Source organism: Nothoprocta perdicaria, unplaced genomic scaffold (genome assembly GCF_003342845.1).
Source record: "Nothoprocta perdicaria isolate Ctin4 unplaced genomic scaffold, notPer1 scaffold_17, whole genome shotgun sequence".
Lineage (NCBI taxonomy): Eukaryota > Metazoa > Chordata > Aves > Tinamiformes > Tinamidae > Nothoprocta > Nothoprocta perdicaria.
In genome coordinates this window covers 466,439-494,362 of record NW_020454871.1, presented here as the reverse complement: position 1 = coordinate 494,362, position 27,924 = coordinate 466,439, and the positions used below count along the sequence as shown (strand labels likewise).

At 43.2% G+C, this 27,924-nt stretch overlaps 1 protein-coding gene across 3 annotated transcripts in view; it reads left to right on the top strand.

Moving 5' to 3' along the window:
• Nucleotides 1-101: 101 nt before the first annotated feature.
• HDX (highly divergent homeobox) overlaps nt 102-27,924 on the top strand; it is a 40,178-nt gene continuing 12,355 nt past the window's right edge. The window contains exons 1-5 of one of the 3 annotated variants that reach the window (XM_026035973.1): nt 102-163; nt 5,241-5,387; nt 9,647-10,771; nt 12,850-12,903; nt 24,604-24,750. In XM_026035973.1, coding sequence (XP_025891758.1) covers nt 5,241-5,387; nt 9,647-10,771; nt 12,850-12,903; nt 24,604-24,750 — 1,473 coding nt within the window. In that variant the 5' untranslated portion in view covers nt 102-163. Of the gene's footprint in view, nt 211-3,655; nt 3,973-5,240; nt 5,388-9,646; nt 10,772-12,849; nt 12,904-24,603; nt 24,751-27,924 lie in introns of those variants that run through there. The other 2 variants (XM_026035972.1, XM_026035971.1) reach the window with 2 other exon arrangements.

The window sequence follows — 27,924 nt, the reverse complement described above, 5'->3', positions numbered from 1 at the left end:
GCGCGCGCCCCGCCGCCGTGCCGCTCGCGCATGCGCACGGCCGCTGCCCAGGCCCTGCCCCGGGGCACGCGAGGYCCGGAGCGAGCGGCCCTGGGGCTGCCCGCAGGACGGACGGACCGACGGACCCCGGCCAGCGTTTATCTGGCTCCCGGGCTCCATACGAGTTGGGTTAAACCTGTATAATTGGGCTAAACTCGTGTATTCTTCCAGGTGCTGTGTGGGGAGTGGTGGTGTTAGGTGTTGTGCGCACAGGCCTGGAGCTGAGCGTTGCGTTAGGCGCTGAGGCGTGTGCCGGGTCCGGTGGGTGCAGAGGGGCACCCGCCGGCGGGCGAGACGGCCGCTGTGCTTCCCTTCTCGGAGCTAGGCTGCCTCTTAGCGCCCGTGACTATCCGGCCCCCTTTGCGTAGCACTTAGTTTAAAGTAGTGCTGTATTTTGGGGTGCGAGCTGTCGGCAAAGCAGGTTCGGGGTGTCTGTAGTGCCGCACGTGCCCTCCCTCCTGGAAAAAACTGCTCTTAGTTAAATTACAGCAGGTGCTTGTGCKCTGTGGTTAAACACAGGCGTTAATTGTAAGCAATGGTAATTCTTGAGCAGAACTGAAGTGTTCTTCGAATGGTCATGATCATCCCCATASTATATATTTATTCCAGTGTTTTTGTTAAATTATGGTTGGTATTCACAGGGTTGGTGATCAGATGTCTGTGTCTGGTCTCTAGTTTTCCAGACTTGGGCCAAAATATCTGAGAGTGTTCTCGTTATAATATAGCTCCATAGCATCCTGTGGCAAGGACCACTTCATAACTTCTGCTGCTTTTACCTTTTATGAGAAAAATCCCACTGGTAATTAGTGAACTCCCCTACACCTAACTGAAGCGCTAACCAAAAGTAGCGGCGCATCATCCAAACCGGCATCTTAAAGCAGCCCGCATCCCCAGGGAGAAACTGGATTCCARTGTCCTCTGCTTCCTGGGGTGTAACACAGGCCTTGCAGATGTGTCCCCGCTTAGCTTGRAACACGTGGCTAACCCGGGCGAAGCCAGGGGCTCGCCTGCATGGACAGAGTTAACGGGGTGCCCGAGTCAGCTCCGGCCATAGGTTATACTGTAAACTAAAGTTGCTGAGAACTCTCTAATTTATCACTATCAAAGATCTGGATCTTGTGAGAAGAATCATGAGGAGAGAGTGTTGCAGCTGCTGCAGTGAGTGAGAAGGAAGCAGTTGTCCTGCTAGACTATTGCTTTTTTTCTATTATTTATGTATACGTATAATAGATTTCTTAGTTGCAGTTTAATCTCAGCTGGTGCTTTTTTATCTTTTTTTCCTTCTCACTTCTTCCCTATTGCTGCAGATTTKTGTAGGGAAAAACAAACTGAAGGAATGCTGATTTTCCGTTGTACTTGTTCTGGCTGGACAGGCTAAAATAATGGGCTTTTGGATTTGTGGAAGATGACTTTTTATTTTAATAAACACTTGCTTGTTGCTGATGTAAAAAAAATCTCTCCAAAACTGCCTGTTCCTTTTTATCTCTGTGTTAGTCCCTGGCACTTTTGTGATGTAGAGTTTTATGTTTAGTTATTTGTGTTAGCTTATAGCCTAAGTAGAAATTCCTTGTTAAGTATAATTAGCAGATTCTAGTCTTGGATGTGAATTGCTGGAATAAGAGGACTGCCCTTAAGTGTGGGGGGTTTATTTCCTATCTGCCAAATTAATTAATGTTTTCAATGCACTAGCTACAAGATTTAAATTTTTTTAGGTGCTTCCAATGGGCTTAATGTCRAGACTAATTGATGCTTAGACTATAATACTGTAAATTATAGGGATGTGATGGACCATAGAATTTTTTTTTTTTTCAGATCTTTGAAGTAGTTATTACAGAACAGCTCCCTAACTACTGCACACACATTTCTTAAGCAGGAATCAGGAACACAGGACTCTGGCAAATGGTGTGGGCTCATTGTTACATTAAGTACCTGTTTCATCAGGTGAATGCACTGTTTGCTCCAAAAGCAAGTCCCCCTTAATTCTTCTATGCTCTCCCCTCTCCATTTGTGAGCCGTTTTGCCACAGGAAGGCAAAGAGGGTGGATACGAGGGGAAAAACTGCTTGAACACTGTGCTTAAAAATATTGAGGTCGTGCCCTRTGAGCACTTTGCAGTGCAGGGGTGTTGGTGGGATGGTCCTTGGCAGGGCTGTGGTTGAGCAGGACTCCGAGCTCTGCCTTGCCCGTCAGAGCACATCAGTCACATCCTGGGGCTGGCTCCCTCCAAGGCTCGTGSCCAGTTTTCATCTCCCTGATCACGGCATGTGGAGAAGAGGTTCTTTTTCCTCCTCCTATCGTTATTATTTTAATTAGTGTTCAGTTAAGAGAGGGAATGAGGAATAATGCCCTTCTCTGTAGGCTTACAGAGGGGAAGGAACATGGAACTGGAGAACTGCATGAGGTTCCTTGTGCTGGAAGGTGTAGCGAGCGTGGAGGCAAGAGCTGCAGGAACCTGCCTTTCCATCCCTGGTGGGCTCTCTGYGCTGTCACTTGGCCAGCGGCCTACCTGGACAAAGCTACTCTTTTATTTTCCGAAAACACGGATGTGCAGTCCTTCAAACTACAACTAAGTCATCTTTCTGTTACTAAAATGAAAGTCTGACTTGGGTGTTTAGTGGAATTCCACTTTGCATCCCACGTTGCCTTCATTTAATAAACCTGAATCCTTTCTGTAACGAGCTCTCTTTGCAGCTGTAGTGTGTTGCCCATCACCTGGACACTGGGGCTCTCAGTCGTGTTTAGATGCACGCCTGCTTTCTGAGCCTCTCAAGACAATGTTCAATTATGACAGAAATCCAAGTGGCTCTTTAACTTAGTGTCTGAGGTTCAAGATGAAGGTGAGAAATCCTGAATCCTTTCTCCCAATTTATGCACCTGTTTCAAAGGTGCATAAATTGGGAGAAAGACTCGATACTGAGATTTTGGAGTAATTCTGAGATGATCAYGAAGATTTATTAACTGGTGATTCTCCTGATACTAAATCAGCTACTTTACTACATAATAAAGTCATCATTCTGACTCTAATTTATGTATAACTCCACTGACTCTTGATAAAGAGTCTCACATATTAAAGAAAATGTGTTAATATCTTATTCTGTTTAACTGTGGACATTGTTACTGAATACATTGGGGTTTTTTCCTTTGGAAATGTTAATACCTTAATAAATATGCCCAGGATAAYTTGTAGTCTCAAAGATGGCACAGTTGTGCTGTTGTAGACACTTGAGTGCTTATTGTACTTAATGTAGATAAATTGCTAGGTCTGACAGGTATGGAAGAGTAGGTGAAATGGGATGGTTTGGGGGTTGTGTGAATGGTCAATGACATTTCCAAGCATTCACTGGTGGATTTATTCAACTCAGGGTACTGCTTACAATATTCTGAATAAGTGCCCGGAGCCCTGCAATGCTCTGTCATGTTCTGTGGCTTGAACACACGCGAATGTGGTAGCAAACTGATCTCTCCCTGTGCTTTACAGGTGTTGTATTAAGAGTGTTTATTTAACCTGTAAGGGAAGGGACCTTCTGTGCCCTCTTGTGAAATCAGTGTGCCAGGGATGGCTTTATCCTGCTATATTAAGATTGCATGCAGAGAYTAATACTAATGTTAGTAATAATCTTCTGCCCTAAGTCATGAATCACTACAGGCAATGACCAAAAAATACCCTGAACCCCAAAGCAAGCTGGTCAGGTCCTGCCGTGTGTTTTATTTCAACCCTTCTCTGATGGTCTCTGCACAGATAACTCTTGAGCTGTACTTGGTCMGACTTGAAAGTTAAAGGAGTTGGGCATCTTACAAGGATCTGCCTGGTGGACGTAATTTCCAAGTGATTAAGAGGAACTGCAGAAATGAAATGTCGGTTGAACCAGACTCTGGTTCCACGTCATTTGTAGGGGCTGATTGCAGCTGAATGAACCTGCTCAAAGAGCAGAAGGTACCGAGCTGGGAGCTGGGCCCTGACAGTTGTGTGGATGGAGGAAAAATGCAGAGTTGACTCTACTGTGTTCTTTAAAAGCAACATAAGTCAGTGGATGACTGTATCCACTTCTCCATACGGGAGATCTGAAGACGGTTTGTAACTTCATAGGGTAGTTTTTTATGAACTTGATGGATTTGGTAATGAGTTAATAATCGTCTCCTCCGCAGCTYGTCATGAATTCCTTTTGACGGCAGAGAGAGGTCGGCTCTGCTGGGCGCTCAGCCCGGGGCGCCGCGCAGGTTTGGTGGGTGGGTGAATCACGGGCAGCCCCTCGCCTGTTGCCTTTAGTGGTGCCCGGGACTGGGAGCCTCAAGGAAGAACTGGGGCCAGAGGCCCGTGCAGGAACCYACGTTTGGAAGGAAAGCTCCGTGTCACCCGCGGAGCGGCGGGAGGACGGCGGGACTTGGATGCTGCCTTCGGCTGGGAGAGCTCGGTGCGAGCACTCCCTGAGCAGCGCTCGGAGCTGCCAAGGAGCCTCCACCAACTCTGTAGCCTCTGGGACAGCTTCCCAGTAACCCCTGTCTGCACTGCTGGGATTTGGGTGGTCCATCCTGCCCCTCACGGCTTCCCACTGATGTGGGAAGGACCAGACGCAGCCAGACCCATCCCTGGGCTGCCCTTCGTGAATCACAGCTCCAAGTGCCAGCGCGACCCGGCACCGGGAACAGGGATTCCCAACCTGATGGGGAATGCCCAGCTTGAATAGGAGTGCCCAGCCTGCTGATGAGCAGCGCCCAGCCTGTCGTGGAGCGTCACCTTCGCTGAAGTCCGAGGCGGTGGAGGCTTCACTTGTGCCAAACTGTCACCTTATTTTTTATTTCACACTTTGCCTTTTTTGGGGGGAGAGGGTAACCAAAACCTGCCAATATTGTTGTAGCACCTGGTGTTATTCCACTTTGCAAATGTTTTCTGTTTTTGTTTTTTTTAACGGGAGAAACTTTTTCTTTGAAATTTGACGTTCTTGGCCTTAGCCGCCCAATGTAACACTGCAAAAGGCTGCCCATGTTGCTCCAGACGTGTTGCTCACTTGACTTGAGCCTGTCCCAAATGGATTGCTAAGATTGTTTAACAGTTCTTTGGAAAATTAAGTAAAAGTGTCGGTATAGGATTCTTTAAAGAAGAGAACACTTAGATTGTCACAGCAAACATAAATGACAGTCTGTACATTCTGCAAGTGTTACGGTTTTTATTCCAACTTTCAGAGTATCTTCTTTTATTTTTAGATGAACCTGCGTTCTGTATTTACTGTAGAACAACAAAGGATATTGCAGCGTTATTATGAGAATGGAATGACAAATCAAAGTAAAAATTGCTTTCAGCTCATATTRCAGTGTGCACAAGAAACTAAACTGGACTTCAGTGTAGTCAGGGTAAGTACYGAGGCCTTCCAAATTTATATGTTGAAGTTATACACATGGATTTCTTTACCTAAAGTATCTGTAGGGGGCTGGAGCCTCTACCTTCATACTTGTCTTTAAAACCAGACTTCAGTGTACTGTATGACATGTTCATTTTTATCCAGTGAATCTGTTCCTAGTTTGTTTTCATTTATATGTTTTCACGTAATTGCTRTATTTAGCAGAGGCCTGGGTATTGCACGAGGAGGGACTTTTTTCTTTAAATTGCAAACAGGATTGATGTGTGCAAAATGTGTGTGCAGTGTGTTGTATCAAAGACAGGAGCTGCTTTTGACCTGCTTTGTCACGTCTGTGTGCCTTGTTGAAAGCATAAATACTGTGCTCCTCGTGGTTAGTTACAGGGAGTACATTCTTCTCTTACAAATGGAGAATGTCCTAGTGCTAACATGATCTCTTCCAGGGTCTATGAATTCCACGAGAAGGGAAATAATAATCCCTTTGTGAAACGCTAGACAACAAAATGGCTGCAGTCTCAGCACAGAAATAGAAATCACAAAGCATTAGCTGAAAGAAAAACAACAGTAGTGAAGCCAGCGGGAGTCCCTGCAGCACTAGGCAGTGAGGAGATCAGGGTAGAACCTCCCTGGTTATCTCTACTGATGCTTTCACTGATGAGCAACTAAGAGAAAGAACCCTCTTGTTCCCAATTTCTTATCTGGGTTCCCTTTCCTCAACATATTCCAGGAATAGTAAGCACTTATTTTCTCAGCTAAGGATGGGAGGTAGCTCCAAACCAGCCAGAAATTCAAAGGYTCTAGAAGGGGCAAACGGTTGTGGTCTGGGTACAGGTGATACTGTCAGGGCCTGTTCTTTCCTCCTTTAGGGACTGAAGGAACTAGAGCCAGTCCTGCCTCATTCACTCTCACTATCTCCTTTTTTTTCTTCTCTATTTCCCTGCAATAATGTGTAATACACTTTTTTTTTWAATTATGTTTTTCCTTCTCACTGCTAAACTCTTCAGCAAGGGCTAGGACTGTATTGTCCACACAGTGTCTACCAAAATGATGCCTGAATTGCCACTGTCACTTGCAGATATTGACAGCAGTGGAAATACAAATGTATTTTTTTTTCTGAATCAGGATTTCTTTSTAAATAAGGAAAGACTTATTTATGATTTGGTGTTTAAAAACAAAGCACACACCAAAAAAAAAAAAATCTATACAGATTTTACAGCTGTGATACAAAACAAAAAGCCCCTTCTGAAACTGAGAGGCACAGAAGAGTTCCTTCAGGGGAAAATGCCTAAGCCTCTCCAAGTTTATGACAAGTTTATGATCTGAACTACGGAGGCCCTGACAGCCTCTTTTTGTCTGTTAGTAACAGGATAATTCTACTGCTCCTTTATGTCTTGGCATGAAACGTTGGTGTTGTGTCTTGGTAAAGCTCCAAGTWGTGCAAGTCTGATTTCCTAGTTAGGATTGCTGAGTGCCAAGAAGGTATCCATGGGGTATTGTGAGGGTCCCTTCCCCACAACAGGAATAGTTGTCAGAACACTTACAGCTTCATCATTCTTTCATATCTCTTGAAAGATTTCCCAAGGAAATCTGGTTTTCAGATTTAGGATAGAACTTCTGGTCAAAATTACTGGCCAAGAGCCACTGAAAGCCATTTTATGGTATGTATCTAGATTGTCGGAGAGTGTGAAGTTCCTTCTGTGCCTGATTCAAGCTGGGAACATAAAACCAAGATCTCCTAAATACCAGGTAACTTTCTTAATATCTGGATTTTTGATTTGTTGTCCTTTCTAGGAGTTTCTTCTTACAAATAACAGCTAAGAACTTTCAGTGTTACCCAGGAGAGGCTGCTTCCAAAATACAGTCGTTCAGCACTTGCTTGAAACAAAGGATCACGTCCCTTCTCTTAGGGATATTTTGTACTTAATGACTGCCCAGTCTCATCTCACATTAATGCCCTGTCAGAGTGTTAACAATGTGGAGCTTCCCTTTCCGCCTAAGGTTATAGTTTTACATAATTCTTCTCTGCCTCAGTGTCTCGCGGCGCTGAAAGTGGGAGGATTTGTACTTTTTCCTTTCTTCCTGCTGGGCTGTTCTTTATTTCTTGTACCGAGCATCTCTTGCATTCATTTAATTTSAGAGCAACCCAGTTCAAGTTCCTAACCTGACCCCAACTTTATTTTTCTTTTATCCCATTCACTTTTATGCCATTTTGGGGAGTTGAACTAACTGATCAGGCAGGTGGGGGGTCGTAGCTGCTTTTGGGAAAAAGTGGGAGCAGGAAGCTGGGAGGCAGGCAGGGGAATGGGACTYTTTCAGTAGTGACAGGCCTGACTCGAGTTATAAACTCTGGTTTAATCCCAAGTCATTAACAGTGCTGCAGAGTTGTGTGCATTTCTTTGAATGCAYTTCTTCTTGGGAAAACTAGGAGAAAAACCTTAGCTTTTAGTTTTACACTGTGGAGAAGTTGGAGGGAAATTTCTACTGGCTTAAAATTTGCCATGTAATTATCATTTCTAGCTTGCAAGCTTACTGACTGAGAAGAAGGAAGAGGGATCTGCCTTCTGTTGCTTTTTTTGTAGACAATAAATGAAAAATAAGATCTGTGGCTAATCATGTGTGTTACCATTTGTGTACCTAATCTTGCTTTTGAGAAGGAAAACAGACTTTATCCCTGTTAACTGAGATGTTACTGCATGCAGTAAATCATACCTTAAATTAGGTGTCTTATAAAATTTGACAGCAAGAGGAAGAATGGCCTGGAGACTTCAGCATGGCTCTGTGTGATGGCATGGGTTTTCTGCTGTAGGAAAGGTATTCAAATATTAAATAGGCATCAGTATATGCAGGAAAATTGATTTCTTTCATGCAATGCACCGAAAATCCAAGGTAGCCACTCAGTGAAGTTTGCTGGCTTGGGGATGGGGGAGACTTAAATGAACTGCTTTGTTTTGGTGCGTGTTGAGRTCTTGCTTGGGTTTGTTTTTAGGAGTGCAGCGCATGATATGCAGAGTGGTACAGAACAGAGTCTCATCGTATCTATATATGCAGTCATGTGTGTCTGATTTCTTAATTTATTTTTCTGTAACCAGCACAAGCAGATGCAAAAGCAGATGCTCAAAAAATGCTTATTTTTAGTTTTGGGCACTGCTGCCCTGCTCTTTTGTGCCCTCTCGTTCTGTACAGCCACGCTGTGGGGAAGGAGCTGAGCAGGTCCCGTCCTGCTGAGCGTCAGCGTTCCCAGGATAAGATTAGGTGCTTCCTACACTTCCAGTATTAGAGCCAGATAAAAAGCCATTAGCTTTTTATCTCAAAACACTGAAGTTGATGTTTTCCATTAAGTTCCTTTAATTATATCTTAATTAGTTCCTTGTAGGACAAGTTTTCCATGTGTTTAAATTATCAGTAAATATTATCTTGTGTGCATCTGTCATAGAAGTAAAAAAAAATACTTACTTGAAAAATCTAAGTACTGTTTTTTTGCACAAATCCTTGTTTTCTTTGTCACTTTCAGAAATATCCAGAACGTTAAACTTCTCTTTGAACCCAGTCCCCTTAGTTCTCATCTTGTCTGTTTGTGTCTTTCAAAAGCCCAYGGTGCTGATTTGGGCAGGTGGCAGAGGAGGAACTAGTCCGTAGCTGTAAACACTTACAAAATCTGATTTATTTATTTTTTCTTTTTCAACAGAAAGAGAGGTTTCTGCTCTTTTCTTCCATGTGCATCCAAGAGTTCTTTTCAAGGCTGTTTGGAAGGTCACGTCTATCAGCCACTTGATTATAAAACTTTAGCTATATATGTGTGTGTGTGTGTGTGTGTGTATATATGTATATATATACGTATACATATATATACACACACACACACACACATCAGTGATGGTTCTGCATATCAGGGTGCCACATGCAAAAAAAGGGAATTTGAGGGGAATTATGCAGAGAGGGACTGACGGAGCAGGTCTTAGCTTTGGTGTAGGAGGCACGAGGGAATCTCCCTGGGTTGTTGAGGAAGTGGGAACTTGGAACTGAGACTGGCATTCTCATCTGCCCTGCTGCACAAACCCCAAAGCCTGTGAGCATCCCCAGTCTGTGKTGTACTGGCTCTGCATAATCAATAAATGAACTACACGCTCAAGAACTTAGGTCTCAACTTGCTCACTTAAGCTCTCATCAGGTCAGCTTAAAAATGAGATCTGTAACTTTTCTGTGTATTTAATCCCTTGTTTTATGTTTGTTTTCATTGTTGCTGGTTGTTTGCAGACGTGGGTTGGCAATAAAAGGAGGAAGATGAGCAGCAAGAGCGCGGCCGAGCCTGGGGGCGCTCCCGCCGGGGCTGGCCCTGCTGCGCCCTCCGTGCCGCCGGAGGCAGCCGTAAGGAATGTGGTAAATATTGCGCGATCCCAAAGCCAACAGTCTGCTTGGACCTCTTCTAATAACGATGTGATAGTTACTGGTATATACAGCCCTGCCAGTTCGTCTGGCAGGCAGGGATCCGCCAAGCAGACAAATGCTTCAGTGGCAGAAATGCATAAAAACGCCATCCCGAAACTGTCGGGAAAAAGCGATGCGGAGTTTCAGCAGCAGCACATCCCTATAGGACGGCAAGTCCCGCATTGTAAAAACGCTTCCCTGTTAGTAGGGGGAAAGACTATTATTTTGTCTAGGCAAACTAGCGTACTGAACTCTGCCAACTCCATTTATAGTCACACTAAGAAAAGTTACAGTGGTTCTTCAGTGCAGACAGCGGAGCTGGTGTTACCTCAGAAGCCGGTGATTTGCCACAGGCCGTGCAAAGCTGAACCCGTGGGGTGCCCGAGGCTGCAGAAAACGGAACACGCAGCCCTTGCCTCCCACATCCCGCTCGGCCAAAGGGCTGGCGCTAGGGACCCTTCCTGTAGCACCCAAAACCTGGAAATCCGGGAGGTGTTTTCTCTGGCCGTGACGGATCAAGCGCCGAGGGCGGTGGGCAGCGGCGCGGCGCAGAGGCCCTGCTCCCTGGAAGGCACCTGCCTCTCCATCGCGATGGAGACCGGGGACGTCGAGGACGAATATGCCAGAGAAGAGGAACTCGCCTCCATGGGGGCACAGATACAAAGCTATTCGAGATATTGTGAAAATAACAGCTCTGTTCGAGCGGAGAACCAAAGTGCAGCCTTGTCCGGGCCGGGAAGGAGCGCGAGCTGCAGCTCCCAGATGGGGAATGCCAGGGACGGGCCTGACAACGTGCTCTATCCCCACAGAGACTACCACTTACCTGCACGGACCTCACTACATACAGCGCCCAGTACGTTGTATAACAGTGCTAATCCTCCAAGAAGTACTTTTTCTCCTCATTTTACATCTTCGAGTCAACTGAGGCTGTCACAAAACCAAAATAATTACCAGGTAATCTGTCAGTTTATTTCTGTATTCAGTTCCTGAAGACAAGGTCATAGTTAGGTACTGTTTTGTTTGAAAATTGGAAATTAATAAGTGATAGGTTCCTATTTCTGCATGCTGTCTTCTGTTTGTGTCTGTTAGTAGAGATAATCCCTTAAACAGAAAGCAAAGTCATGGCTGCACTTCTGTGCTTCACGTGACATTTAGATTTACTTTAGATTTTGGGGGAGTTGGGGGTTTAATTTTTTTAAATAGCTAGAATATCTCAAAAAATGTGTGTGTTTAATTTATCAAGCTTCTGATGAAAATCTTTAACTTAGGGAAATCTACTTTTAAAAATGGCCTAAACCTGAGTTACTTGGCTGTTGGAATAGTCGAACATCCAAGCGGATGCTTTTACAGTCGTGAATGTGTGATTTGTGTTTTGATGAAGTAATTACTGTTATACATTGGTGGGGAATCTAATTAGCAATTAGTTATAGCTCCCTTACTGATTCAATTAATCAAATTCATGTTAATGTAGCCGAAGAGTAAATTTAATAAAATCCTCCATTTCGATGCCTGAGCAGTTGTGGCAAGCACGTTGCTCGAGCTGCTTACTCTGTTCCTTCAGCCTGGCTTTGCCTGTACGAACTGGAGAGATTCTTCTTCCTAGATCAATGTCCTCAGGAGTGGCTACTGATTTATTTTCCTCTCCTCCTAGCCTTAAGGAGCAAAAATACTGTTGCAATTTGTGTACGTTTTGTTTTGTTATGCAATGCACGCTGGGGCACAGAGTTTCCAATTTTACCCTGTTATTTTCTAGGGGAAAAGAATCTAGGCCTTGTAGCTGGTGCAGCGGAATAGGAAGGTACAGATTTTTTCCAGCGATTGACCACGAGGATCCTGGCTCACGAGCTCGGAGTTTTTTGTGGTCTTTGCTTTGGAAATGGGACATGTTGAAGTGATTTGGGTGATTGAAGTGACTTCCCTAGAGCTGGGAGCTGTGGGGGAACCCAGGGCAGGAGGCTGCGGAGGGGCYGCGAGCCATTCCTGGAGACAGGATGAGCAAGAGTAGGACGTGGGTCCCGGGAATTTGCAGTAGCCCCTTGCCTTTGGCCTGGGGAATCCACAGAAGGATCGGGAAGGAGGTTCCGTGAGGACTTCTTGCCGTGTGACCTCGTTGGTGACGCTTTGGTACTGGCAGCGCACAGGGTTTGCGGCACCTTGGAGCCTTCCGTGGCATCTGCAGGAGCTTCTCTTTGTCCCCGCTTCCCGGGAGCCACAATGTGCCCTCTGGGATGAGGATTTTAGGTTGTCATATTTGCAGCTTGCTGTAGCTCTCCCGGATGGGCTAAGCCTAATGTTAAACCTGCGGATGTGTCTTGGTGATGGGGACTTTGACAGGAAAAGCAACCCCCAGGCTCGGCTTGTGCCTTGTCCTGTGGGGTCAGTTAGGATATTCCTATGTACGTTGTCTTTCAAATAATCTTTTTCAAGAAATTGAGATGAATTTCACTGTGTTTGGCATCATGTCTGTGAGAACTTGCCTGCATTGGCCTTCCAAGGAACTGCTAGTGCCTTACTAGGCTCGGTTCTTTGTTCACACAGAATAAGAATAGCGCTTTTTTCTAGAGCCTCACTGCAAATCTTTTGACACTTTAGGAGTAAGAATCTAATGCCCTGTAATTCCTAATTCATTAAGGAAAAAACCCTATCTATTACTATTGTAATAGATATTACCTTTAACAATATACAATTACAATCAAGTCTCAGTGAAAGATTTGAAATGAAAGCTTGTAATTTGAAGCACTTTAAAAACAGTCAAAAAAAGAGATATATCTGAGATACCATGGTGTGAGTTTACCTTCATCTAAAGAAAGCTTGGAGAGTTACAACATTTCTAGCCTTACTTTGAGTTTCTTTACAACAGTAAGACTAAGCRAGACTTTGTTTTGATTTGCATCTAAAGCCCTGACTTAAACACAGTTAGCAGAACTGAACGCCCAATATTGCAATCTTGTGAAAGCTACTCGGTATTACCAGCTCTCATAGTGACCTAAGCTGTTAATTTTTTTGTTCTATTTTCCGTTTTATCCATGCAGATTTCAGGAAACCTTACTGTGCCTTGGATTACAGGTTGTTCCAGAAAAAGAGCAGTAAGTATATTTCCATTTTACTAGCTAATGAATTGAGTGAGGGAATGAAAAGTTTATATATGCATTTTTGAAAATGTCAAGTATATTTAGGTTATGTACATTTCATTTTTAATATTAGTTAAAGTATAATCTGCAAATAAAATGCTTCAGTTACCATAAGGCTGATTTGTAGATTTAAAAGCAGGTCAAAATTACCCTTCGTTAAGTAATGTGACGCCCAGGTATATCAACTGTGAAATTAGCTATAATGCCTGAATAAATAAGAACTAAGAGTTTGGAGCCCAGAATGCACGTTTTTATAGTGAAAATGAAGTGGTTGTTAATTGAAAGACAACTGAATGCTTAGGAGAGTAACAGTTCTTTTCAGTGGCCATGTGTGCATGCGCGGCATTAGTCCTTGCTGTCTGAAGTKGCTTTCTCAAATCCAATTCAACCCACACGTGTTATTTTACCTGAAGCAGAATCAGCCAGGTTGGTGTCCTTGATTCATCAATGACTCCAAAGCATAATWCAAGGTATGAAACAACTTTTGCAGGAAAATACCGCTTTCTATCTCCTCGGTTCAATTACTGCCCAGTGTTCCAGTTCGGYAGCAGTCCCATAGCTCCTGTTTGCAGAGCACATAGATTCTGCTTGCTTGCCATGAGAACGTACCCTACAGCGGCAGCTTTGATGGTGCAGCTGAGCTGCTCTGATGTTCTCAAGAAGCAGTTCCTTATTGGCCTGGCTACATCAAGAGCAGTAACGAGGGGGRCGGCTGTCCCGGTAGCCAAACGTGCCCCGTGGTCGCCTCCAAACCGTGGGGCTGCCTGTGCTGTGGATGACCAGCGAGTGGGAGAACCTGCCCTTGCCGCCTCCTCTCTGCCCTGCCTGCTGTTGGCTCCTTGGTTGTTTCTGTTGGCTGTTCAAGAAACCTTTGCCTAGTTTGTTCATGTTTCCTTTAACAGTGAAAGAACAGAAAATTACATTAATTYCTTTTCTCAGACTTGTGAGAGGTGCCAACTAGAGTCCATTTCTATTCAGACTTTGGTAGTATCACTTCACAAGCAAGGGCCTCCTCCAGAGGAAGCAGTACTTCATACAAATCTTATTGCTGTTCACTCCACCAGTTTATTTTTTTCAAAGTCCTAGTTCTCTTGAGTAGGCTTATATAAACACAGCCTTTTTCTTCTTGAAATCACCTTTTCCTGCTGCCATCTGATGCCTTTTGAAAGCACCAAGCAGCTTGTCAGTGTCCTAGGGTACAGTTTCACTTTTTGGCTGAAAGCAGGTTTTTTCCCCCGTTCCTGTTGGTGCGTCAGCCCTGTTGGCAGCGCTGGTGCTCGTCTCTGGTTGCAAGGTAATTCAGGGCAACCGTCTGACCTGTCTGATAGACATCTCTTCTGCTGAGTTTGTCTTTTTACTGAGCTGAATGTACTTAATAGGGATCAGATAAGTGCCAGAGACAGCTCAAAGCGAGCAGCAGGAGCATGTGGCTGGGAGCAACGAGGAAAGTGGGGCAGCAAGAAGTGGCTGCAAGCTGTTAAGTTGCTCCTCTTTATTAGCAAACCAGCATCTCGGAACGTCCCCAGGTGCCCTCCACGTGAGCCCAGCGCGAGCAGGGGCCGCAGGATACAAGCCGAGCTCCCGCCGAGGCTCTTTGCAGCCGGGCACAGCGGGGCTTGTCCTGCTCTCGCCCGCAGCCCTCACCTGCTAGGTGTTGAGAACAGCTCTGGAGAGCCCAAATCTTTCGTCTTCTCTCCAGTTCCTGTTATCATCAATGTATAGTATTTAGAGAGGACACCTTAACTTTAATGGTGTGCAAACTGATGACAAATCCAGAGGTTTTTAAGTCCTTTTGCTGTCGTTCAGACTGTGATGCCTTATGTTCCTCTTGGACAGAATTAAATTCAAATAATTAGTGTTGAAAGACAATTGATCACATTGTGCTTCTCCATCAGTTTTTATTTTTCTCTGTGTGCCAACTAATGAGTCACCAAACATTTGCAGGGACTTCAAGCCATTAGGTCACTTGGGCCTGACCATAMCTTAGGGTGTGTTTATGGTGGGGAGGCAGTGAGAGACAGGCCAGGTGGGGATGGACCTCCTTGAGGCTTGGGACAGCACGGGAGCCCCTCTGTATTGCAGCAGGAAAAGACATTTTAGCTCCTGTGGAGCTACAGATCCAGCTCACTGGAGTCTTCCGTAGTGGGGGAAGCTGCTGTGCTGCTCTACTCGCGTTTGCAAGCGAAAGCTCTGCAGGAGTGAGTGGGGTCTCCAGGGGGATGGCTGGGGGTTCCACTTTCTTCTGGCGTTTCAAATATAGCTCTTTTTCCCCACAGCATGCTGTACACCAACTCTTATTTTGAGGGTAAGCGTTGCAACTTCACCCTTCTATAGCTTGAGCTTTAGATGTTCAAAACCTTGAAGTTAATGGAAGGCATTTCCATTAACATCAGTAGCAGCATTAGCATCGCTTCTCTCCCTAAACTGTAACATAATCACCTGTTTTTTCAGTGTAAACTACTGCTTTTCAAGCTATTTTGTCCTCAAGTGCCTGCATGAGTCACTTCTGCTATTCATCCCTTTCCCTTTTTACTTCTCCCACTCCCTTGCCAACCTGATGCAGCACCAGATGGTTTTATGTTTAGGAAGTTACTGTGCAACTGCTTCCCTTCCCCCTTCTTATTTTGTTCCACTGATTACTCGTTACATCAGCGTGTGAGAATGCACCCGAGTGAGAAGTGCTGATGTAAAGAACTGCAGAAGCTGCTGCAGGGAGTCTGTTAYGGATATGGAGGTTACCCTATGGGCAAAGGCCAGTGTTTTCCTACAGCAGTCCTCACAGTGCAGCGTAAAATGCAAACGGTGGGTACCTATTGGTATGAAGAGTAGAATAAAACCTCTTTTTTTATCAGGAACTCTCCATAAATTACTCTGGAGGATAATATTTACCCTTATTTGACAATTGTATTTGCCTTCTGACTTAGGCATAGTTGCAGCTGTTTAAACAAGACGGTACTTGGAGTTTTTAATCTACGATGTAGTCAGGGAGCTGGGTGCTTTGTGGKCTATGGTGGAATGGAGAGGAGTGGGGTTTTACAGGGGGCTGGGGAAGTGCTAATGGGAAGACCAGTAGGATGTGAGAGGAGGTAGTTTGCCCACAGGGAAAAGGAGACTTGCATGGCATTTTAAACAAGGGAAATGTGCTTGGAGTCATTACCCTTCATGTCTTTAAATACTAAATGGGGTCATCAATGTCAGCTGAGGTCTCTAAACTTTCTGTATTTKCTTCAGCGGAGTAAGTCACGTGTGGTCTGCAGGCAGAGCTAGCGGGAGCCGTGGGGGTCAGGTGCTGAGCTGGAGTCCAGGAGCGGGTGAGAGGATGAAGAGGAGCGTGGCGGCTCGGCCGAGGGCCGGGCTGTGTGTGGGGCAGCCCTGGCCTCCGGAGGCTGTGTGTGCCCGGTGAGCACGGCGAGGGAGAGCTCTGCAAAACCACCTGCACTTTCAGGAAGGGACTTCCTGGCTCGCGGAGCAGCGTGGCACCGTCCCACGTTTTGCAGCACCCACATTGTATGGAATGATCGTCATGTTAGATCCGTGACAGAAAGCACAGATGAAATTTCTAGGAGAGCTTGAAGTCTTCAAGGATATGGGAATGCCTGTTCATTTGTGTAACCAGAAACCACAGTTAAGTTACGGGTTTTCTTAGTCCTTCGCACCCACATCCTTTAAAAATAAGTGATAAGTGGTTAACACAGTTAAACCAGTCAATATTTGTTTCCATAAAATATTTTTTCAACCTCATGTTTTATCAACATATCTTGGCTTTTTTGATACATTCTCTAATGTYTAGTATTTTGGATATGATTCAACAAATCTATCTTCTGCAATTTCAGATAACAGTGCTTTGAGATGTGAAGTTATCATGTACAAACACSATGTACTTCTAGTTTCAAGCCACTTGATCAAACATGACTGGTTACACACTGAACATCAGCATCACTTGAGTTCCTACCACACCACCTTGTGGAACAACTAGCTTTAATCCCAAACTTGCTTTTAAGTAATGCTGYAATGGAATATGAGGGTAGCTCATCCTTATTCTTTGGTTAATATTGCTGTTCTATTGAAGGTTTCCATAAAGACAGAGCTCAGGTGTGTTCCTCTGTGTTCCTGCTTTAGACCGGAATTCCATAGCCAATAATGCCACTAAGAAAAAGTGTTTAAGAAGCTCTTGTCTGAGCCCTGTTGTATCGTCTGTGCTACCATAGACGATCAGGAAGAAGGCCAGCTTGGGAAAATGAACCAAGCTGAAAATAGTCGGTTCTTAAAATGGGGAACATCTTGCTGTGTTAGCTCAAGATGAACCATATGGTTTGTCATGCAGCCATATGAACAGTTGCAGTGAGGGGACAGGGGGCTCAGACAGTGATGCAAAATCAGGATGAGCAGAGGTAGCTGCAGACACTTTCAGCTCACRTTACTGCCAAAAAATCCCTGTTTGTCAGACTAAGCCCATACTGYTCTGTGAGGAGTATAATCATTTTTAGAAGTACTTGAAATAACATTTAAGGACTTTAAATAACCCAGGAGTTGGATGGAGATAGTTGTAACAAAATGTGTTACTACTAYGTTTTTCTCACCTACTTCTGAATGACAGGCCTTGCTAAGGGTAAAAGTAAAGCTGGCTTCTGTGAACTCTGAGCTTGAAAACCATGTGGATAGATTTTGCTTTTCAAAAAGAAAGCTCTAGAAAGCAACAGAACGTGTTCACTGTAGCAATACATTTTACATCTAATTGTCAATCTGGTCTGGGAAATACTGTTAGGTAGAGATTGCTGTTTGCTGTCATTGACTAGTTAACTTCATGTTCATTTTTCTATTGTTAAGTACCCTGAATTATGATATTTATAAGGCTTTGATCTGGCCGTATGCAGAGCTGCTCAGGTCAAGCCACGAGGTTTGAAGTTTAAGCTGTGACAGCCTTGGGTAAAATGATCCTGACAAAATGTCTCWCTCTTTCCTGCTGCCCTGCCCACGGTCAGTCCATGTTTGCTGAACTTACTATAGATTCCATGTGACCTTTAAACTAATAACCATTTAAGGCTCTTGAAGGTATAATACTGTATTGAGTGATCACAGGGTCCTATTTTTCACATAGTCTCAGGGCAATTTTCTTAACTTCTGAAATAAAAACCAGCTGTATTTGTCAGCAGTTGCACTAAGGAAAGCATCATCTCGTTGTGGTCTAGAACAGAGAGCTTCTACTTAGAAAATATTTTGTAAGGGAACAGGAAGCTGGGATGTTAGCAAGTGTTCAGATATTCTGCCTGGAGAAGAGAAACTGTTTTCTGCTGTGTGATTTCTAAAGAGCTGCTTGCTTGTAATGGCACTCTGTTCTTGTGACCTAGGAGGCTAAGGCCAAGGCAAAATTTAGAGGTCAAAATGAACACGTAGACTCCRAGACCTTCGAATCCAAATTGGAATCCTGATGCAGTCAGGCAGGATGTSGGGATTGTTAAATGTATTGTCTGTATATAATGCACTTCTTGACCTCTTTTTTTGTTAGGAGAAAACCAAAGATGAGATGCACTTTGGATGGACTTTCGCAGCCTAAAACAGGGCATGCACATGTTTTTGTTTAAGAACAAAACCAAAAAAGCTTCTCTCTGAAATCCTTCCATTTCAAATGTTATTTTTGTTTTTTTTTAAGAAGGCACATAAAGGCACAGAATTTGAATGGATGCAGTTGCAGAACTATGATTATGGCAATTACTGCCATTCAAACAGCACAAAGACTAATCTCTGTTTTGTTTGAAATGGATAGACTGTTTTTTGGATGCTCTGAATTTTTAATCTTTTGTCATGATGTTTTGTTTTCCTTGCCCTGTCCTTCAGCTGCATCAGGAGACAAATAAAAGCTGTGCAGTTCTGCAAAACTCCGGCAAAACTCCTGGCTAGTCTGCTCAGCGATCCTGTAAGATGATACAATCCTGCCTGTTAAAGAATATTAGAATATAAAGAATATTARGAAGTGTCACCCTTTAGTTCTTGATAAGGATAAACTTGGAAATTGCAGAACTTTTGTTTTCTGTCATGGTGTATGTAAAATGAATGTACCTTTTATAGATGCATTAATTTTTTCTTTTTTTTACGGTGGTTGAAGTTTAGCAAGGTTTCGGAAAAGATTAGAAGAGATGGACTAAAAAGAATTAGAAGGATCGAAATCTTCATTTTTGTCCTCATAAATCTTGAGCATAGTAACTGTCCTTTTAAGTTATCTGATGCTTTAGAGCAGTTAGTATTCATGGTACAACACTTCTGATCAAACATGGGAGATATACTGTAATTTGGTATGCTAGCTAGGAATAATTTTTGTCACTTAAATGTTAAGTCTTTTGGCATTTTGGAAGACAGTGAGATTTGGGAGGTTTAAAATTTCTAATTCAAGGTAATTGTAGTGGTCTTGATATCAAGTCTGAAATGCAGTATCAGGAAACCAGCAGGTTCACATCTTCACAAACAGATGTTTGTTGTTCACAAACAAAAATYTCGTTATACCTACAGCTTTGATACCTTTTTGAATACTCTGCATCTCTGCTTTGTTAAAGCCTCTGACCGTAGGTTGGATCAGCCTAGATGTTTGACTTGGGTCCTCTAGCCTCTGTTCAACATGTGTATAACTAGGGTAAGAAAAACTCTGGAATAAGTAGAGGCTTTTTGTCCTAAACTTTTGCATTTTGATGTTATGCCATTCTGATAGTTAAACATGGCCTTTTTCGATGATTTTCTGGAGATGGTGATGTCATGGAGGACACAGCTAGAGAGTCTGTGGCTTCTCTGCTTTCTCTGGCTGGCTGAAAGGTAAATATTCCAGTTGTCAGTCCACTCTGGGTCGACTCCAGTATAGAAACTTGTTGTGAGAGATTTTATTTTGCTTTGAGATTACTGTGCTCACAGCTACCATAAATAAAAGTCATATAATTCGTGAAAGAAGCTATAGTTCTGGGGAGAAGCCTTTCATCATGTCAGGTCCTCTGGCACACATTTCTTATTTACTAAACAACTTTATGAAGTTTCCACCAGAACTGCTATCACCATTTCATAATTTCTCCCTGTGTTCATTTTAAAATAGACCTTTTATTATTAATCTGAAAATTCTGGATAGTTTTTGTGTGCATGGCCTGAAGCTTTTTCTACTGATGCATTAAAAAATGATCTAAAAAAAGGAGGCTGTAATAAAAGACAGGATAAGGACACTCCACTGAAATGTAATTACTCATACCAATTATAGACACTAGATTTGCACCACAAATACTGCATGCACAGTGGGTATTATGAGGTGCCTGGCAGAGTGCCAGAAATGTCTGTAATAAACTGGGTCATCTCTTACAAGAATGTTGTTATTACACTTGAGGGGTCAGGGGATAAGCAGGATTTAACCCCGAGCTTGGCAGAACTGCTGATTCAATTTGCTCCCAAGGATTGCTTTTCATTGTGCCTTGATAGACTATTTTCTGCTATTTCTGCTGGAAGAAGTTTCTGTTTTTCAAAATATGGTCCATAGAACTGATAAATGGGAGGTATTCAGCAAACAGTTAATACTCTGGAGGATAAAGTGAAGCCTTCAAATCAGGCAGTAGTGGATCTGGAGAGAGAAAATGAGATTTGTATTCCTAGACTTTGTTTTGCTATAATGAAGTAAAAATACGAACTGAAATGCTGGCTTGCTTTGAGCTATGGAAAGAATTGTCATAAATATAAAGCTTTTCAGTATTAGTTTTGGGCTTCCCCTTCTCCTGTGCTATGTGGAGCATGAACCATCACTGTTGTATTTTGTAAGACTGTTCTTTGTTTTCTCAGTTACTCTAATGATACCAAACATGGGGAGATTTATTAGCCAAATTGATAGAACAAAGTTTTATGTTCATATGGAAATTCTACCTTTTAATGTCTCACAGAAGGCTTTGACCAGTGCCAGAGCAATCGGTGGCATTTTTTTGAGCAATTTATAATGCAGGCGTCAAATTCTTGACAAGTGGGGATGACGGAGCCCTGGCACAGGCTGCCCAGGGAGGCTGTGGAGGCTCCTCTGGGGATCTCCCAAACCCGCCTGGATGCGACCRGGTGCCCCGAGCTCTGSATGTGCCTGCTGGAGCAGGGCTTGGACTGGGTGATCTCYAGAGGTCCCTTCCAACCTCAACCATCCTGTGATTCTGTGATACCCTTGGTGCAGGGGRTGATAATGTTGGTGAAYGGAGTTTGATTTCTGCAGGGAGTTCCTGCAGGGGCCCGTGTGAGGGCCGTTGGTGCCGCGTGGTGGCGCGAGGCGGGAGCCGCAAGGCGGGAGCGGCGCCGCTGCCCTGAGAGGAGGCAGCGCGGCCTGCGCCCCGGCAGCCACCACGGGCCACCGACATGGAATAACCGGCCCCCCTCCAGCACCCCTTTGTGAACCTGAGCCCTGAGATGTCTAGAGGCCGTGTTTTTGGGAAATGGTGGAGTTTCGAGTCCAGCAGTCTGATGCCCTGCTCTTGGTCGCCGCCAGGACGGGCTGCCCGCGTGGGCCATTAGCTCTGCTGCCACGGCGTAGCTGTCTGCAGTCCTCCAAAGGGAGATCCATTCCTGCCTCCTTGTCTGTGGTCGGGATGTTACCATGTGCTAATCTTGGTGAGGAAAATGGCAGAAATAAGATATGGACTCAAAAGCGTTATRGTTGTAAGGGATGAGAACTAATAACTGGAAAATGCACTGGCAAGCTCCGTGTAAATTCAGACAGGCATCRCAGTGAGGCTCTCTGCCTCTTGGAGGGGAAGTCATTTTTTTCTTATAGCTTTCAGGTTTTGTTTCCTATCTCAGATGTTTCCTAATAATGCCATCCTATATTTACAAACCCTTGTTTCCCTCCCCAGTTTTGTTTCTGAATGTGTTTTTTTCATATCAGTTGACTAAAAAACTTGTTCTCTCTTTTCTTTGACCTACAATCAGTATCAGCATGATTAATGTACGGCTGCACAAGCCCTTCAAGCACAAGTGAAAGGATGTGACAGTAACTGCTACAAAAAAGCAAAATGCCTATTGTCAGCTTAAACACTAGGGATTATTTCTKACAAGGAAGTAAAACAAAAGTTTTATTTTTCTCTCCATTTTTGCAATAAGTGGCTAGAAAAGCCTTCTTTGAGGGTACAGCTAGAGAATATTCCCGTAACTTTAAGATGTCTGCTTTGTTCTCAACTAATTGATACTGGCTCCACAACCGTGTACTTTTAGAAACATTATATAGCAATTGTGGGGTTAAAAACATGAAATATTGATAAGGATTAAGAAATTTATCAAAYCAGTTGTGGTAGACTGTTAGAACTCACGTAAAATGGAAGAGATRCGATAGTGGCTTTAGAAGTAAACTGTCTGAAGACCAGCTGAAACCATACCCTTCCAGCAGTGCCATGCACTTGGTAGCCAGATTTGTCAGTTATCATATATCTTGTTGTCTGCCTTCAYGTCTCTTTTTCATGTTCTACCTCTTTGCCCACGTAACCTTCTGTAACGTAAGGGTTGAGGGTGCTGGGTGCAGTTGCACRTTGTGCTGTTAAACGAGGGAAGGTCCCAAAGGAAGCAATTCCTTATAGGCACTGGTATTAAGTTTTGCCTATCCTGATAGGCATCTTTGTAGCTTTTAAGAAGGCTGTTCTTGCCCTGTATTATTGCTGTAGGAGAAGCATTTTCTTAGATAATGATGCAAAGCCACATAGTAAATTGAAATCTTAATCTTATTCTGGCAGTCTGCACCTCTCTCCTTTTTTTTTCTCCTCCCTTCCCTTTTTCTATTTTAATTAGCTACTGTAGCCATATTTAAAAAGACAGCTTTGACTAACTGCAGTTCTGCCTTGTATATGAAGAAKCATTTAGTATTAGGCAGCCCTGCTTTAACTTGCCGTCTCACCCGTCTGCTGGGGTGGGATAATCCACACAGTGGGGATGTGTTTTTAGCTAGACCTATTAAATATATAGAATTTTTTTATTTTATTTTCCTGAAATGGAATAATGATGCTAAATAGTCTGGCAGACTATGCAGCAGCAGCCATGAAACTCTAGAACCAACGGCAAATGTTAAGTATTTACRTATTTTGAAGCTCGGTATATTTTAGAAGGTGAAGTTGTCACAAGCTCCCTGCCCGTTCAAGGAGATTGGAAAGGCCGGWATGACTTGTTCCTCCTTGCACTTTGAGTTTTGCTGTCATACTCCTTCCTGCTCTCCCCTTTAGTTCTTGGGGGYACCTTGTGGTCCCTGCCTACTTCATGCAGGTGTAACAAGAAGTTCTCAGGCGTTTCCAGAGGTTAAAATGCGTTTTGCCCACAGCCATAAAAGGCATTATTGCTGCAGTGACTCAGGAGGYGACTGTGTCCTCACCCTTGCGAAGTGACTTGCTGGAAGGTAAAGCTCAGCGCAGGTGTATAGGAAAAATAGCATCTCTGGAAGGTCGGTCTGCATTGGAGGTTTAGCTCTGTGCAGCAGTGCACTCRGGCACGGTGAGGGCTGCTGCGCTGTCTGAAGCTACAGCCACTCCTACAACTGTAGCTACACCAGTTTTATATCGGTATATCAGAGTCTCAGAGGTTTCTAATGCTTTCAGGAAAAAGTGATTTTTAAAGGGAGAMCTGCCAGGATGGTCATATCCTGAAGATTAGCATTAGTAACCACGTAAGTTTGTCTAGTTCTGTGAATTTTTTTTAGTCTGTTCTTAATGTAACCTCATTCTAACTTAACAGTTTGTCAGTAAACAAACCTAGCTCCTAGTTATTGAAATCATGGTTAGTTTTTATAAAACTTCAGCAGCTGAAATCATAACAAAATTGGCTTACACAACAAAATGTTGTTTCTRTTTACTAATGCAAACTTTATTTATTTATGGACTGCATTTATGGACTCTTAATGGCAGGAGAAATGACAAATACGAATTTCCATAGAGAARTGGGAAGCTCACTAAAGATCATTGAGCTAAAAGCTAGCGTGGTTGCAGATTCTTTTGGCAAAATGCTACATTTGCAGCACGTTATGCTACGTACCCATTTGAGTTTAAGAAGTGCTAAGAAGTCTTGGATTTGTTTGTCAGTGTTACTGCTTTTATCTGTAATCTACTACCCTATCTTGATATATATGCACATAGAGTTGGGGAAGTCGCAAATAGAGTGGAACCAATTTAAACTCTGAAGCTACCAAATAAACATTAAAGCATTCCCTTTAGGAACTCTGAATCCTTTGAATTATGCATGTATTGTAGTTTGCAGTAAGATAAAAGAACTTCRGGCGGGGAGGGTGAGAAACTTGAAAAGCCTTAAGGAATAATATTCATAAATTGGGTGGAGAGAGTAAACAGTGCAAGAGGAAAAAAGTTATTTTCAGTAAGCCATCCAGAGTGAGATAAAACAAATTAAAAAAATCAGGTGGAGTTGAAACAAAGCTGAAGCGCTTTAAACTTGCTTTAGCACTGCTGTTGCCTTTAGAGCAAATCCCAGAGAACTCCCTACTGGCCTGGATAAAAAACAAAAAGAATTCCTAGGGGAGAGTTAAAAGAGAAGAAAAGCCAAGGAGGCAGCCTAACATRTGTGTCTTACTGTGTGCAAGACCTCTGGAAATGAAATGGGAAGTATAAGCTGATTTTTATTTTATTATTATTTTATTTTTAATCTAACAATATATATATTTCTTTTATGTTCCAGTTACAGGACCGCACACAGTTTAGTGACCGAGACTTAGCTACCCTAAAGAAATACTGGGACAATGGCATGACCAGCCTGGGCTCAGTGTGCAGAGAGAAAATTGAAGCTGTTGCTGCGGAATTAAATGTTGACTGTGAAATAGTGCGGGTAAGAAATCTAGAGACTTCCCYTATCCTGTCGCAGAAGCAAAAATAGGACAGATGAAAGCCTTTAAAAATTTCATGAGGAAGCTTGAAATAGATTTCACGTGTTACATAATGAATGACCATGTTGGGAAGTGCTCTCTTGCTCTTTTTACAGTCTATATATAGAAAAAAGCCCTCAGGTAAGAGTCCTATTGATCAGTAACCAGAGTAGCACTACGAGCTGTTTGACATCTTCTTTAGACTGGAATAAGGTTTTAAATAAGAACTAAAAATTTTGGGGGTATCCTAGAAGACTGAAAAAATGCTGCAGTTAATTATGATCAAGATACAAAGTCCTTCTGAAGAAACAGGGGAAAAAAAACGTTTCATTGATGCTTAGAAGGGGAAAAATAATTGCAAACGTATGAAAGAATGTTCCAAAATGGGAAAATCTTTTCAGATGCTGTCTTGAGGCCAAGTGGGGATGTGATAGAGGGCAGAAGGTGCTGTGAGGAATGCTGGTGCCGACCAGTGTGTGATGTGGTTTCCTTCTAATGAGGAGTCCAAACACCTCCGTGATGCAGTCAGCTGGGAGGCCCTGCTGAACAACAGAGCATCTCTGCTCTTTGCTGCATGCACAGCCCGAAAGCGGTGGCCCAAAAGGCTGCTGAGGGAAGAATGTCTCCAATTTCRACACGTTTTACCCCTGTTTGTATTTTACTGTACTTTGAATTCCAGACAGTGTACAACTAGCAGTGTTTCTCCATTTGTGATATAGCAAAAAATATAAATATTTTACATAGATATTTATACATAGTAAATTACTTGGTTTTAATTCAATTCATTAATCATCCCCATTCTGTTCTTGTCATAGGCATTTAATGAAAGCTCATGATTTGTCCAGACAAGTGTTGCTTTTCCAGAAGTACAGACTTAAAAACTACAGRGTTATGCAGAATATAAATTTAAGATCTCATACTTCCTTGAAAGCTCTTAGTACAAAGAATATATCAAATCTGTTTTCCTAACTCGGAGAAAGATGTTTACCACCACTGGATTTARTCTCCTAAGGTTGAAGAGGGCATTTTCCTCCATATGACTTTGATGCCCACAGCAGGAGAGCAGATAGGCAAAGTGACTGCTGTTGCATGTCACGCATGTGTCCGCCCCTGGGTGTCTTTCATACGTTCCCAAGACGCAAAAAGAAGGAAGAAAAGTAACTTTTAAGTATGTGAACTCTGGGCAACGTTTCATAAAACTCAACGATAKTTCTTATATTTACATTGTAATTATTACTGAATAGACTTTGGGGACTTTTTTTTGTAGTTAAACTTGTTTGTTTTGTTCCCTTGACTAATTTCATTTCTTCATACCAAAAGAGTGTCTGAAAGGCAGAATAACCTTCAGTGAGACACGAGATGTTTGAGGACAGGGTGACAACTATCACGTTCCTCAGAAAAGTTTCAGAATTAACCTTTTTTCTTTTTTTATAGAGGATAAAGCTTTTATACAGAAAAGATGTAGTGCTGCTTTTATCCATCCTGTCCACAGGCTAGAGGCATATCCTTCCTTTCCCTGCAGATCACTGGATAAAGCTGGAATATTTAAGGAAGCACGTAGTCTGAGTTCTGTAACAAATCCATCACTGCAGCCAAATGACCGCTCCCTTTTCCCAGCTGATTAACGTCTCTTGCTGTTGGGGGCTCTAGGGCCAGCCTAGACACAAGTTATGATGAAGAGACTCATTGTAAAAAATAAAGATCCTTATTTTTCCCTTTAAGCAGCATTTCTGAAGGTTGCAACTTAGAATCTTTCTTGCAAGTTGACACCCCAGCCTCAGTATCTGGAGTTGAAGTCAGTTAAAGCTGAGGAAATTGCTGCTGAGTTTTCACCGGCTGGTGTAAGTCAGCCTTACGAGTCTGATCACCTGTCCTTTTGCTTGGTATTTTTAAGGAGGGAATCCTCTGTACTAGCCTTTTCAATGCTATTCATCTGTCTGAGCTCTATTTAGAAGAAGTGGAATGGGAAGGAGAAGAATTGCAGGTATTTCTGACATAAGGCCAGAAGTAGTGTTGCCTTGTGCATTTCTAAAAATAAAAATCTGGGAATACTTCAGTGTGCTTGGTAAGCTGTGTTAGACTGGAGACCTTATGATAGGGATGTGTTTTACTGAGAGAAAATTAAGAGGTGAAGAGTTGCAGRTGACTCTTAGTCCTTTATGTTAAACTCTGGTTCCAGCTTTAATACTACTTAGCATAGGTTTCTCTTTATAATTAATTAAAGAAGGGAGCCATTAAACACAGCTGCACTTGCAGAATTTTGAATAATTTCTTTTTTGTTTTTTTGCAAAGAGTGTCAGTTTTGTTGCAGTAAAACGCACTTAGCTTCAATACCCATCTGCCCACGAATGACTTCTCAGATTGCTAGATTCTGGACCTCTTCCATCTCCCAGCACTGCTCACAGTAGGCTCTTACTTGCACCTTGYTGCAAGCAATGCTTCCTAAAGACCCATCTTCCATTTAAAGAGGACTCAAGGATAATRTTGCTCTGAACTTGCTTATTTCCTCCAAGTTATTTCCTATGTGAAGAAGAGTGATACAGACCTGTCCCTTTGGACAATCTGTGCTTTGGGATATCCTAGAACAGGTTGACTCTGGGTTGTTGGATGCTTTMGTTGCCTGGTGAAAGCCATGGGAGGAAGAACTTGGGTTAAAAATTTTGCATTAAATTCACAGAATAGGCTGGGAGGGAGCTCACAGGGTCACCTAGTCCGGCTCTCGAGCAGAGTTAGGCTAGATTGCTCAGGACCTTGTTCAGCAAAACTCTACGTATGTCCAAAGCTGAAAATTCCCCAAGTTCTGTGGACAGACTGTTCTGATGCTCATTGCCCCTCCGTGTGAAACCTTTTTTTTTTTTTTTTTTTTTTTTCCCCCTCCTAATGCCAGTCAGAATTTCCTTTACTGCAACTTGTGACTGTTGCTGCTTTTGCTCTGTAGCCTCTTAACCTTCCCTTTTCCCCTGTATTGGAGGCCTGAAACTGGACACAATATTCCAGGAATCGGCCTCATGAGTATCRGACACAGGGGAATAATCACGTTCCTAGAACTGCTACTGCCCTCCTGTTCCTGTGGTGGAGATGTGCTGATTTCACTTGGTTGTGGGCCTGTTGCTTTTGTTATAGTTTCTGATATCATT